The 14,179-nt window shown below is 40.2% G+C and overlaps 2 protein-coding genes across 4 annotated transcripts in view; both read left to right on the forward strand.

The window, feature by feature from the left end:
• Nucleotides 1-1,937: 1,937 nt before the first annotated feature.
• Nucleotides 1,938-12,545, forward strand: LOC109951851 (neuroblast differentiation-associated protein AHNAK-like). 3 transcript variants are annotated; one of them, XM_020586568.1, is made up of 8 exons: nt 1,938-2,009; nt 2,307-2,481; nt 4,304-4,371; nt 5,703-5,754; nt 5,870-5,987; nt 6,802-6,971; nt 7,314-7,923; nt 11,668-12,545. In XM_020586568.1, exons 4-8 carry the CDS (start codon nt 5,749-5,751, stop codon nt 12,027-12,029), a joined length of 1,266 nt encoding a protein of 421 aa, XP_020442224.1. In that variant the 5' UTR covers nt 1,938-2,009; nt 2,307-2,481; nt 4,304-4,371; nt 5,703-5,748; the 3' UTR covers nt 12,030-12,545. The 3 variants fall into 3 exon arrangements, with proteins under 3 accessions (XP_020442224.1, XP_020442226.1, XP_020442225.1); XM_020586570.1 differs by having other exon boundaries at nt 7,314-7,716; XM_020586569.1 differs by lacking the exons at nt 1,938-2,009; nt 2,307-2,481 and adding an exon at nt 2,683-2,875.
• Nucleotides 12,546-12,995: 450 nt separating this feature from the next.
• mrpl4 (mitochondrial ribosomal protein L4) overlaps nt 12,996-14,179 on the forward strand; it is a 7,440-nt gene continuing 6,256 nt past the window's right edge. Inside the window, exon 1 of the mRNA XM_020586567.1 lies at nt 12,996-13,200. Within this exon, the coding sequence (XP_020442223.1) occupies nt 13,153-13,200 (48 nt within the window). The 5' untranslated portion in view covers nt 12,996-13,152. The remainder of the gene's footprint in view (nt 13,201-14,179) is intronic.

Genomic DNA, 14,179 nt, shown 5'->3' on the forward strand with positions numbered 1-14,179 from the left:
ACACTGATTGTTTGTTCAGCTGATGTTGCTACACGCTTCATAGGAGACAACTCGGAGCCGCTGAATGCACGTGCACTATGAGCATACTCTGTGTGATGTATTTAACATATTCATACCTACATGTTTGTTTTTGTAAATTCTTTATTCACTGTCCACCTGGGAACATTTAACCAACCTTGAATAAATAGTCTTGCAGTTGCAGAGAGCGTTCAGAGTCCACGACCAGTGAACAGCTTAAGACACCTCCCTTCTCGTATCACTATGCATCTTATACAAATGTCAGTATCTACTTTCTAAAAGAGGGATGTATGGCAACAACAATGAAACACACACACACACACCTGAGTTACAGAGGCTTTAAAACAGAAGAGGTCAAGCATCCTTTACCTTAGATAATGGAAAATGTGGATGAGTCAGTATGTTCTCCCTGTGCCTGCGTCGGTTCTGTCCAGCTTCCTTCCGCAGTCTAAACACATGTGGCTTAGGTTGACTGGTGACTCTAAACTGCCCATAGGAGTGTGTGTGTGGGTGTTTGTCTACATGTCAGCCCTGTGATGGACTGGAGACATGTCCGGGGCGGACCCTGCCTCTCACCCAGTGTCAGTTGGGATTGGCTCCAGGCCCCCGCGACCCTCAATAAGCAGGATACTGTTAGGTATTTTTTTTAGTTAGATAGATATTGGTTAGATATTTGTTGTATTAGAAATGTTTAGTGGAGACAGGATGTCTAGTTTAAATGCTTAGTCATTCTCATGAGTTTTTTGCAGGGTGCATTATGGTGAAGGACAACTAGATAGAAAAGTTTGATTGTCAGCAGGCAGGATGATTATTGTTATTAGTATGATATGTTCAGCCGTAATCTTAATCATAATATCTTCCTAGGCTTAATGTCCGGACATGTCCCTGAATGTCCTGTATGTTTTTAGATACACACCACATAATCAACAACTCACACACAAATTGATTTTCTCCATGTTTTGACTATTGTTATGGTCAGCTGTGAAGCTGGCATATCGGGTGACGCCACGGTTTGACGTCCCTGGGTAGAATGGGGTTAGCCCAAAACAGATATAATGTACAGGCCTGTTGGGTTCGGGGTCTTTCATTGTTCATCTGCCTGCGCGCAGGATTGGAGGTGGAAGATACCTGGACGTGTAATGTTAATTTTACCTGTGATCTTTTGAATAAAACGGTTATTTTTTATATCCAAGTGGTCCGTTTCGTCTCTGTGAGTTCCTGGTTAAAAGAACTGGGAAATACCTTACAATAGATAATGGATGGATGGACTGTTGTGCATGGGAAACTTGTTTTGATCATAACTTGGTAAATCTGTTCATCTGTAAGTGAAGTAAAAAAGTCATCTATATTAGTTACACAGCGGCTGTTCATTCCTCTCTGGTGGGAGAGACTGGAAGCAGCAGGTGCCTAGTGATGGCGTTTTACAAACAGATGTTGCTAAAGTGCCTTGAATGGAAGTCAGGTTCCCCACAAACTAAAGTCCAAAGCTGAAAATATACCTGCCACTGTTTTGTGCATTCTGTCCATGCCAGGCCTTATTACTGGGCCAGAAACTGCCCTTGACTGGTGCAGTGGCTCCCACAGTCTCCAGCACTCAGACCTACTGTTTATTGGTTCAGGGAGGGTTGTTTGTTGGTTGGCTGGTTTTTCTTCTGTGGGTCTTGTCAGCAAATTATACAGCAGCTGTACAATCACAGAGCTGCTTGGTAATAAAACTATAACAGCTAATTAAACGACTTCATTGGTTGTCCATACTATTGTGGTACCGGGTTTGCCTGAGAACACTTGTTTAATAACGCGTGGGCCTACGTGAACCACTGCTGTACCTGTGCAGGTGCATTCACAGAATCACTGTGATTCTGTGAATGCAGCTGAACTGTTTTCTTTCTGTCCAGACACACACACACACACACACACCGCTCTTTGTGCCCAACAAGTGACTACAATCAGAGTGAGTCACGCAGTGCACGCCCGCCGCTCCCTTCTCGCGGGTCAGCATTTTTCCTTCTGTTAACGCGCTTATCGTCTGGGCGCGGGGGTGTGTTTGGTTTATACTTTTTGCTCTGGCTCCGTTTCTGAAAGTCCAGGTTTCGTCTACAGTGCAGGCTCTAATGTGTCTGTGTGTACACTGCGCGTGTGCGTATGTGGGTACAGATGTTTGACGCGCGAGGAAAAAGGGTTCAGAGATTGAATTAATGTGCGCGTGTGTTTGTATGTATATGAGCTGCAGGCGTGTGGTAGTCAGGGTGTGTTTGTGTGAAGGTGTGTGTGTTTGTCTTTGTTGACAGCCAATGGAGGCGGGATATTTAAGGTGGAACCTGTTTGCCTGCTTTAAGCCAAGTATTGGTCCACCTGACTGGCGCGCCTCTCTTCAGTCACAGCGCGCACGGCACAAAGCTCTGGACTGAAACTCTACGGCACAACTTCGGCAACGACTACAACACCTGCCTGAAGCATCCTGAGGTCAGTCGTGTTTATATTTTTATTTTCCAGCTGGGAGCTTCGTCCTGTGTGGCGGGTGGTCCTTAAGGTGGTTTTGGGTGAGAGTGGGCTGCGCTTCAGGTGCCATCATCCGGGTACTTTCTGTCAAGCTCCTGTGTTACCCACCTGTTCTCCGTGTCACAGCTGTTTTTAATCACAGGACAATATGTTTCTGTGGCTCAACGTCCTTTAAATGGTATTAGTTGTCTTTCCACGGACGCAGCGCCTTCTTCTAATCTGCTCTTTATCTTAAATCGTTTCTCAGGCTATTTTTGGCTGACGTTGCTTTTTTTTACACTGGTCAGCTTGATGTGTGTTCCTCCTGCCAAGTTACAAACGTGCATCCATACATGTGTGTTGCTGACCAAATGGAAAAGTAAGCACGTTGAGTTTCTTCACCGGGGACCAGCGCCGCTGCACGTCGACCTCCTGCTGACGGAACACTTTCATTTTTGTGCCTTTGGGCGTGTGCACTTTGGCTCACCTTTGAAATGTTTAATGGGCAACTTTTCAAGTAGTAAATAAACTGCGCAGGTGTCGTTCAAATTCTGATTGATAAACAGGAGTTTGTCTCAGACATAATTTAGACTAACTGACCTCTAAACAGTAAAACTGCACTTTTTCAGGATATGTGGTCATTTTGCCACATCATATTTAAGGTTTTGGATTAATCAGAATTGTCATTGTGGCATTTTTAATGTGATTTTGATTATGAGTAAAGAGATTTTGCTGAGTAAATCAATGGATGCTGAGTAATGTGTCATATATCATATATATGATATACAACCACAAGTTGACTTAAGAGATTAGTGCAGTTTTAACATTCTGCTTTGTAGTTTTGAATTCTTCATTACATATCACATTCATATACAGGGAATTTAGTGATAACTAATACAGTTTTAATTAGGCCCACAGTGTGTGTCCATGCTGTGCGTCTGCTGATATCATGGCACCGACGCTGTGTGAATGGTGGAGAGGTTCTGCATTCATCTGCTTTAATCAGTCCATCTTAAATAAGACGAGCTGAAAGAAGTCACCAAAGATTTTCATCCTTATTTACAAACCTTTATTTTGAAATGTTGTGAGCAGCAGCTGTGTGGTGACCCTGACAAGGTGCAGTTTCACTGATCAGCTCATCTCTGTGCATCATTTCACGTGATGTTGACTGAACGTAGTGGCTCTGGGTTCACTCAGTGTTCTGATGGGATTTCTAAGCATGGGTGTGTTTACTTTACCTTTATGCGTGTACAAAAAAAGGAAACACCCAACAACAGTGCACTTGTTCGCAGTACTCTCGATAAACCTGTTTGTGGTTTTCTTCAGCTGTGAAGCAAGAGCCCTGAGGCTGTAACTCAAATACCTGCGAGGGCACCTGCTGCCTCACCTGGGTGTCAGTCACGCACATGCACACAGTGAAACTGGCACCCTCTTGCCCAAAGGCTTTGTGTTTTGTGCTGCATATTTTTTTTAAATCCTCAGTAAAATAAACACGTCTCTCAGGGCATGTGTTACTGAGGACTTCATGACGCACATTTATATTGATCGAAATTAACTTTTAATATGCTGGGATGAGATGAAACCATATAATTTAGCTTTAAAAATAACAAATTAATGATATTTTTAACAATATTTTTACAGCGTGCCTTCAGTTGCTGCTGGCTTCCTAGCAGTTCCATCCCCTCTTGCTTGTGCTGATTCTTGTGTGACAGTGACAAAATAAAATGACGTGTTTCCCAAAAGCAGAATTTATCTGGGTAACACAAATATATTTTCTCCAACCCTATTTCTGTTTCCCTCCTTTCAGATGTTTACTTGGAACTGCAGTTGAAACAGTGAATCCACTGAAGTCTAACGGAGTGGGGCCTTCCTGTGGTAAGCATATTCACTTCCTGTTTACTGTGCCTGCGCCGTGTTGTGCTCGCTACCCGATTGCCTCTCTGCTGTCTCCTTCCAGCTGCTACCCACCCAACACTCCCAGTACCCCATAGAGACTGTGTCTGCTCCCCCGAACACCTAAATTATATAAATCAAAAATCAGCTCAAAATAAGTTATTAATAAGAACCTAATGAAATGAAGACGACTCCTCTTATAGAGCCAAACAACAGGACAATCAAATGTGGACTATTAAATATCAGATCTCTCTCATCTAAATCTCTGTTAGTGAATGATTTGATAAGTGAACATCACATTGACTTATTGTGTCTTACTGAAACATGGTTACAGCAGGAAGAACCTGTCAGTCTAAATGAATCCACTCCACCTAGTCACAGTAATTGTCACATCCTTCGAAGCTCAGGCCAAGGTGGAGGTGTGGCAGCGATCTTTGACTGCAGCCTATTAATTAGCCCTAGCCAGTTCAGTTCAAAAGCCTGTTCTGTTTGTTATTGTATACCGTCCACCTGCTCCTTATTCAGAGTTTTTAAGTGAATTCTCAGACTTTCTGTCTGATTTAGTGCTTAGTACAGATAAAATAATCATAGTAGGCGACTTTAATATTCATGTAGATGCCGACAATGACAGCCTCAACAATGCATTCTGTTCATTATTAGACTCAACTGGCTTTTCTAAAACTGTAAATAAACCCACTCATTGTTTTAATCACACCCTTGATCTTATTCTGACATATGGCATCGAAACTGAACTCAAAGAGAGTTCAACTGCTGCTCAGGGGGGATTTGTTGGTTTTTTCCTTTCTTCTACTACTACTACTATACTACTACTGCTTATAATAATAACAATAATAATAGTAGTAGTATTAGTAATAAGGTCTAGACCTTACTTTGTACCTTGCTGCTGTACAGAAAAGTCAGTTTATTGGTTGGAAGTTAGACTCAGAATGCTGTACTGCTTTTCTAAATTGATTATGACATGAATTGACCCATACAAGTAGATTCTCAACCTGTTTTCTACCAAGATATAGATAATGTGGAAATCCACCCTGTCTTAGAGGTCCTATCTCTGCTTCATCAATTACCCAGTTCTGCATCTTTTGATTAGTCTTTGGTTAGTGAGCCTTTCCCTCGCTTGTTTAAGTGAAAATATCCTATGACTAGAACCGTTTTCTGGATTCTCCTGGTCCTTCGGCTGCACTGAGGGTCAGCTAATGTCCTTCTTGTTTTGTTTTATAAGCTTTAATATATGACAGTGTGTGTATCACGTTACCATGATAAGTGACTGTTTGCAATGCTTTTTTCTCCTCTAGGTTTAATCCAAAGGGCTTTTTCAATGTCACTGTGACAGAAACAAGGATGATGGTATATGAAACATCAACGCATTTTATTTCTGTGTTAAAAAGTTAAACATCTTACAAAAATTAGATTTCAGATGTATTTCTGTTGTAAACACTGTATGAAATGTCTTTGCCTGCAGCGGAGACATCGCCGAGGAAGGAGCCTCTCTGAGGCCCTGACCCTGGAGCAATCAGAGGAGGGCGGGCTGGTCGTGTCCGGCATCAACAGTGCCTCAGTCAAGCAGGGATTGAGGGAAGGTATGACCTTTGGCTTGGTACATTAGCTTTTTTCCATATTGCTTGAAATTGTTTTGAAAACAAGACATAATAATGACGTAGCTTTTAGTTTAAATAGTATTTCTCACAAGAACACACCTTAGAAATTCAAGGAAATCATTGCGCACTATGCCCAGATCCAAGGTCGTGTTAACCATGGATGTTGTAGAATGAGCAGAAGGAACTTTGTATAGTATGATTATCAAAACACATTTCATTCATTAAAATGTACAGTTACTGTTGAGCTCACTACTATTTATCCTTGTTAAGTTATATCAAATTTTTCTGGGCTTTACTGTGTTTGTTTTGTCAGTATTGGATTGCATCAAACTGTAAGTTCTCTAATTGTTTTGCTCCTCCAAATGACATGTGCAACATGTTTAAACAGCTTTTATAGTTCAGCCCAGTTACTGTACAAACACAGCAACTGTGTCAACACAACTGAATATGTAGGTTATAAGGTTACACTGCCGTGGTAATGAATTGCATATTTTTATAGTCGCTAAATGTAAATGAATAGTTAACAAATGTTAGACTGCGGTAGAAATACAATGTAGTAGTTACTTTCTTTTTCAAAGCTCACAAAGAGCACTGTTCTCTGAAATGTTAATAAACTTGTTTGGGAGGATTGCTTAGCTGATTAATCAGCTTCCTGTTGTGATTCTTTTATACTTAATGCCTGGTGCCTTTTCCTAAACTTAAGTAATATACGTATTATGATTTTCACCCATGAAAGTGTGTGATTGCTCTGAAACAAGCTAATGTTTCATGCAGGCACTTGAATTTTCTTTTTCAGGGGATGAACTTTTGGGGGCAACAATCAATTTTAATACACTGTCAAAAGACGAGGTGTTACAAGTACTGAAGCTGATTGAACCATATAATGACAAGGTCCAAGTTCTCACCAGGAACAACCTGAGCAAGAGCCTTGGAAATCTGGACCAGGTGGCCAAGAGTCCTGATACGGTAGGTGGAATACAGATACTGCAACTTCAGACTCAATTAATGGATTAGTAAATGCCTAATTTTCTTTTACCTTCATGCAGCAGTGGTCCACAATATAATGAACATATATCTAAATATTCTGCTAAATGTTCAATGCTAAACCTAAGTTCTTATTTGGTTTTCCTGCATTGAAAGGGCATAAATTCTAATAGCACTTTGTTTGTTGAGCCAACAGCTGTTTTTGTACTTCAATCTGAAGGAAACAGTGATAACTTTGATCCCCACACCAACTGCTAGAGAATCATTACAAGAACCCTTGATATTATAGTTACATACCAGTCACCAAGTGCTTTATATTTCTAGATGCTGAAGGATTCTTACAGCAAACTCTACAAGGCCAAAATCAAGAGGTTTATGAAGGGTGACTCGGATGGTCCTGAGGACAGCGGGGTTAATGCCAATTCAACCCTACCAGGTTCATCCAAGGTCAGCCTAAAACAAGACAGTGGGTTGCCTCGCCTTGGAGTTGATTTTGGACGTCTGAAAACCAAGAACCCAAGCACTAACTTTAATGTCGATTCAGAATTTGATGATGCAACATTGTCTGGCGATTTAACAGATGGCAGCAATATGAACCTTCCACCAATGGGTCTCGGCTGGGCTGGAGCTGCTGTAAGTGGAGGTCAGGTGCCGAGACTTAAAGTCGACGGAAGAAGTCCACAGATTAACACTCCAGATTTCCACCTGTCCCGAACATTACCAGAAGGTATAAAACTGCCAACCATTGACAGTCCATCAGCTGACTTGACAATGCCAAATCTTGAAAGACCTCGTGTTGGACTGGAAAGCAATGGAGCTTTTAGTGCTCCAGAAATAGGAGACCTGCCAAACTTGGGGTTCTCTGGGCCATCATTTTCTGGTCCAGAATATGATATTAGGACACCAGGTGTAGAAACCCCAGATCTTTCCTCAGGTAAACTGAATCTCAAGTATTCCAAGAAACTGAAAAAACCAGGTCTAAATGTGGATGATCCTTCCAGGTTTGTAAAATCACCCAAACCTAGGCTGTCTGGGAATTCTCTTGACTTGGACCAAGAATTGCCAAGTGTTAATGTTTCGGAACCTGATCTAAATGGGATGAACATGGGTTTAAATATGGGCACTCCATCTGGCAAACTCAATATGCCCAAATTTGGGTTTTCAGGCAACAGTGAAGCTGATGTTGAAACATCTGACTTAAGCATCAAAACACCAAAGCTAAAAGGTGGAATTCATTCACCTGATATAAATCTGTCTAAAGCTAACCTTAAGGGACCATCATTAGCCATTGGCACTCCATCGGGTGGCATCAAAGGTCCTTCTCAAAAATACAATCCTCCTAAATTTACAATGCCCAAATTTGATTTACCAAATATTCCAGTTCCAGATCTCAAAGCTGGACTTGTAAATCCAGATGTTAACTTAAATGGACCAAAGCTGAATGGGTTTAATGGTGAGATAAAGACTCCAGACCTTGATCTTTCAGCCCCCAAATTTAAAGGAGCTATTGGTTCCTCAGATTTGAACTGGGACCTAAAAACAGATCTAAAATCACCTGATTGGAGTCTAAAATCTCCAAAGATGAAGGGTAGAATAGATGCCCCTGACATGGACCTACCAAACATGGATCTTAAAGCTCCCAGGTTGGATGTTAACACTCCAAATGTGAACATTGGTTCACCCAAAGCAAAACTTAAAATGCCCAAACTCAAGATGCCCAAATTTAGTGGCCCAAGCCTAAAAGGACCTGACATTGATGGGAACTTAAATGGTCCAGATTTTGATGTAAATGTACCCAAGGTCAATCTTAAAGGTCCTAAAGCTGACTTCGATGCTGATATTGCGGGTCCATCTGGAAAATTCAAAAAGCCAAACTTGAACCTACCTAATTTAGGTTTTTCTGGTCCAAAGTTAGATGGACCAAACCTGGACCTCAAATCACCTGACCTAGATATTTCTGGCCCTAACCTCAGTGGAGGCATAAATGCACCAGATCTAAATATGCCCAAGGTTGACCTCAAAAGTCCAAAGCTGGACCTTCATACCCCAAATGCGAATTTAGACATGCCATCAGGTAAACTCAAGATGCCAGAGCTTCATGCTCCTGACTGGGATATTAATGCTCCTTCAGGCAAATTGAAAATGCCTAAATTGAATCTTTCTGGCAAGAGTCCAAATTTGGACCTAAACACAGGTCTGAAATCACCTGATTGGAGTCTAAAAACACCAAAGCTAAAGGGTGGAATTGATGCCCCTGATTTGGACTTGCCAAACATGGATCTTAAAGCTCCCAGGTTGGATGTTAACACTCCAAATGTGAACATTGGTTCACCAAAAGCAAAACTTAAAATGCCCAAACTCAAGATGCCCAAATTTAGTGGCCCACGCCTAAAAGGACCTGACATTGATGGGAACTTAAATGGTCCAGATTTTGATGTAAATGTACCCAAGGTCAATCTTAAAGGTCCTCAAGCTGACTTCGATGCTGATATTGTGGGTCCATCTGGAAAATTCAAAAAGCCAAACTTGAACCTACCTAATTTAGGTTTTTCTGGTCCAAAGTTAGATGGACCAAACCTGGACCTCAAATCACCTGACCTAGATATTTCTGGCCCTAACCTCAGTGGAGGCATAAATGCACCAGATCTAAATATGCCCAAGGTTGACCTCAAAAGTCCAAAGCTGGACCTTCATACCCCAAATGCGAATTTAGACATGCCATCAGGTAAACTCAAGATGCCAGAGCTTCATGCTCCTGACTGGGATATTAATGCTCCTTCAGGCAAATTGAAAATGCCTAAATTGAATCTTTCTGGCAAGAGTCCAAATTTGGACCTAAACACAGGTCTGAAATCACCTGATTGGAGTCTAAAAACACCAAAGCTAAAGGGTGGAATTGATGCCCCTGATTTGGGCTTACCAAACATGGATCTTAAAGCTCCCAGGTTGGATGTTAACACTCCAAATGTGAACATTGGTTCACCCAAAGCAAAACTTAAAATGCCCAAACTCAAGATGCCCAAATTTAGTGGCCCACGCCTAAAAGGACCTGACATTGATGGGAACTTAAATGGTCCAGATTTTGATGTAAATGTACCCAAGGTCAATCTTAAAGGTCCTCAAGCTGATTTTGATGCTGATATTGCAGGTCCATCTGGAAAATTCAAAAAGCCAAACTTGAACCTACCTAATTTAGGTTTTTCTGGTCCAAAGTTAGATGGCCCGAACTTGGACCTCAAATCACCTGACCTAGATATTTCTGGCCCTAACCTCGGTGGAGGCATAAATGCACCAGATCTAAGTATGCCCAAGGTTGACCTCAAAAGCCCCAAACTAGACATCAATACCCCAAAGCTCAACTTAGACATGCCATCAGGTAAATTCAAAATGCCAACACTGGCAAAACCAAATGCAGAGCTCCATGCTCCAAACCTTGATGTTGATGGTCACTCTGGCAAATTGAGAATGCCTAAATTGAATATGTCAGGTACAATGCCAGACACAGATCTTAAGTCACCAGATTTGAGCCTGAGAGCTCCAAAAATAAAGGGTGGATTTGATGCCCCTGGTCTGGATTTACCAAAGATGGATCTTAAACCTCCCAAGTTGGATGTGAATACTCCAGATGTCAACATTCGTTCGCCTAAAGCAAAGATGAAAATGCCCAAAATGAAAATGCCTAAAGGTACTCTACCAAGCCTAAAAGGACCTGAGATTGATGGCAGGTTAAATGGGCCAGACATTGACATCAATGCACCAAATGTCAAACTCAAAGGGCCCAAAACCAACTTTGAAATGCCAAATGCTGATTTTGGCAACCCATCAGCAAAACTTAAAAAGCCACATTTGAAAATTCCTGATGTGGAGTTTTCTAGTCCAAAATTACATCGTGGAAACTTTGACCTCAACTCACCAGATCTTAATGCCAGATTACCAAAAGGACCAAATTTGAACTTAAATTCAGGCCTAAAAAGTCCAGCTTTGAATCTCAAAACGCCAAAGATGAAAGGTGGAATTAATGCCCCAGAGATGGACTTACCAAACATGGACCTTAAAGCTCCAAAGTTAGATATGAATACTCCAGATTTCAACATTGGGCTTCCTGATGCAAAGTTCAAAAAGCCCAAAACCAAGATGCCAAAAGGCCCCAGTGTTGACATAAATGGAGACCTACAGGGACCTGACTTCAACATTCCAAATGTAGATGTTAATGGACCAAAAGGAAAAATAAAAATGCCAAGATTAAATGCACCAGACATGAATCTTTCAGGACCTAAACTGAAAGGCCCTAGTGTAAGCATGCCAGGTTTAGATTTGCCTGATGCCAGTTTCAAGGGTCCCAAGGTAGACCTCGATGCAAAACGTCCTGATCTGAATATGAAGCCACCAGGGCTGAATGGGAATATGCAGATGCCACAGCTGCATCTCAGACATCCAGATCTTGACATTGACGACCCTTCACTAAATTTCAAAGGACTTTCTAAGAATCACAGATCAGATATGACAGGTGTGAACATGAAAATGCCTGTCCTGAATGCAGATGGAGATGTCAGATTTCATCACACTGATACAAAGTCACTTAGACCTAAAGTAAAGTCCAGCTACCCTTTGGTGGATGCTGGTTTTGGCCAAGATATTAATTTTGACCATTCAGATCTCAACATTGATGACTTTACAGGACGGGATCATGTGCTTAGAGCCAGAGCTTCAACACTGGACCCCCAGGCATCATATAATTATGGAGACATGGTTTATCCATCAGGTGCTAATATTGACATGAGAGACCCCAGACACAGCAGACGAATCCCAGCTGGTGACGTTGATGTCTCTTCAAAGCACCAGAGAACAATGCAGCCTGTACCTGATAATTCAGATGGTTACTATGTCACTGTTTTCCCCACTCAAGCACAAAATCGGAAAATGTCAAATCGCAAAAGTAATACTCTTGGAGGTCTTGACTTTCATCCAGGAAATATGGACCTTGAGGTTCCAGACAGTGAGCTTAAAGGGTCAACACACTTTTTCTACAACCTTGTATAGATTTAAAGCACTCATGCTTCCAAAAGTGGCAGCCGCTTTTTTAAAAATATATATATATAAAGCTTTTTTATTGGGTTTATTTATTGTGACTCAAACTGATGTATGTTATGTGCCTCATTTACGTATTTGTATATAATGCCACTCTTACAGCTTTGTGATGATGCAAACCTACATTAAAATGCTGCATTGTTGCACTTATTATGAATGTAAATGTAAACATTTTCATATTTTGTAACAATGAGTGTTTACGTTGTACTATACTGTTTTGAAAGTAGATATTTTTGTACATCAAAGCTAAACCTTTTGATTTTGTTATGGCACCTAAAGGCACCAGAATTCCTGCATCTTCTCTGATGCTGAAAGTTGAGGAGGAAATGTGTACCTGTTGGATACTATTACAAAAAGATGTTTTGTTATATTTTATCAACTGAATGTTAAAATATCCAAAGTTTGCATATCAATATAATTTTATTGTATGTTTGTTCTTTTGAAACACCCACTATATTTTATATTCACTGGGGATTGTATTATTTGTATTTTTGTTTTTTTATTTTGTATATTTTTTTTCCTTTTATCATGAAAAAGATTTGTAATTTTCACTTGTAATATTTGATGAAAAATGATTTATTCAATTAAAAAAGAGAGAGAACAGCCCTCACTAACGGATTTTAATGTAATTTTTTAAAACACTACCAATACTTTCATTTACACATTTCATAAACTTCCAAACCTTTGTGTATAACCTCTTAAAGGTTATACACAATTAATTGTAAATTCGTCTTCGAAAACATAAAATGTAATCTACAATTATGGTTTTATTTAGATTTTATTAGTATTATCTTGTATTTGAATTTATTTTTCCCCTTCTTTCGTCAAACCTGAATGAAACTCCTACTTGTACTAGTTGATGGAAAACAATTTAGTCAATAAAGTTAAAAACACCGCCAACCGCCTCGATACGTCATCAACGTGCGCCTACACGCCACACGGAAACGCCACTACGACCTTTCACGCCGCAGACAGTGAGGAATAGAAACAGGCTTTCACTCTGTTTATAATGTTTATTACAAATTATTTGAGAGGAAATTAAGTTCGCGTGACTGCGGAAGCAAACCGAACAGAAATGCTTCGTTTGTCGCTGCTAGTTTTTAGCAGAGGAGTCGCTAAAAGGGTGAGTAACGTCAGGGACTGGTGTAGCTTCGACTTAACTGGGAAGGTCTCGTTAATACGTGTTCATTATTTGATAGTGGCTTCAAAACTGACCTCATACGTCTATTAACGTTTGTGAACAAGAAGAGTTCATGTTTTAACCAGAACATTTGATTTGATTTGATTTATTCTTTCAAACATGTAGAAACAAATGATATCAACACACACATAATTTACACAAATCCAACCAATGCTAATCCAGAATCAGTTTGCTTATACCAGCACATGTTTGAATGGAGTAGGAAGAAGTCAGACTTATCCAGTCCTACCCCATAACATCATCTTATACAAAAAATGTCATGCATCATTGGCTGCAAGCAGTATGTCTACATAGGTAATTCTCTTCTTCACCAGACAAGTAATACACAGAAAATTAAAACAGAGTGTTTCCTTCATGCATTCTTGATTAAATCTCTTATTCTTGCATATATCTTGAATGACACATACTTTTATATTTATATTTAAACTCCTCAATTCTAGTACTGTTTTTCATGTCCACACTTAAATTATTCCATAAATTGACCCCACTTATAGAAATACAAAATCTTTTTTTGGTTGTACATATAGCATGAACTTTTAGATTGAACTGACCCCTTAAATTGTATCCCCCTTCCCTTTCATCAAATAACTTTTGGATTCCACCAGGTAATAAATTGTTCCTGGCTTTATACATAAACACAGCAGTCTTATATTCCACTAAATCAAAGAATTTTAACAATTGAGACTATGAAAACTACATTGGTGTGATCCCTATACCCCATCTTATGCACAATTCTTATCGCTCTTTTTTGTAATATATACAATGGTTGAAGTGAACCTTTGTATGTATTTCTCCAGTTTTCAACGCCATACTCTAAGTATGGTAAAATCAATGAAGAATACAAAATGCGAAGTGCTTTCACGTCCAGCATATATCTAACCCTTGCCAATATCGATATATT

Source organism: Monopterus albus, unplaced genomic scaffold (genome assembly GCF_001952655.1).
Source record: "Monopterus albus unplaced genomic scaffold, M_albus_1.0 scaffold413.1, whole genome shotgun sequence".
NCBI classification, from domain to species: domain Eukaryota; kingdom Metazoa; phylum Chordata; class Actinopteri; order Synbranchiformes; family Synbranchidae; genus Monopterus; species Monopterus albus.

Coding starts and splice junctions, on each gene's coding strand:
- LOC109951851 (XM_020586568.1), top strand. Junction 5,988..6,801: donor CAAGCAGGGATTGAGGGAAG/GTATGACCTTTG, acceptor TTTCTTTTTCAG/GGGATGAACTTTTGGGGGCA. Junction 7,924..11,667: donor AACCCCAGATCTTTCCTCAG/GTAAACTGAATC, acceptor ATGACTTTACAG/GACGGGATCATGTGCTTAGA.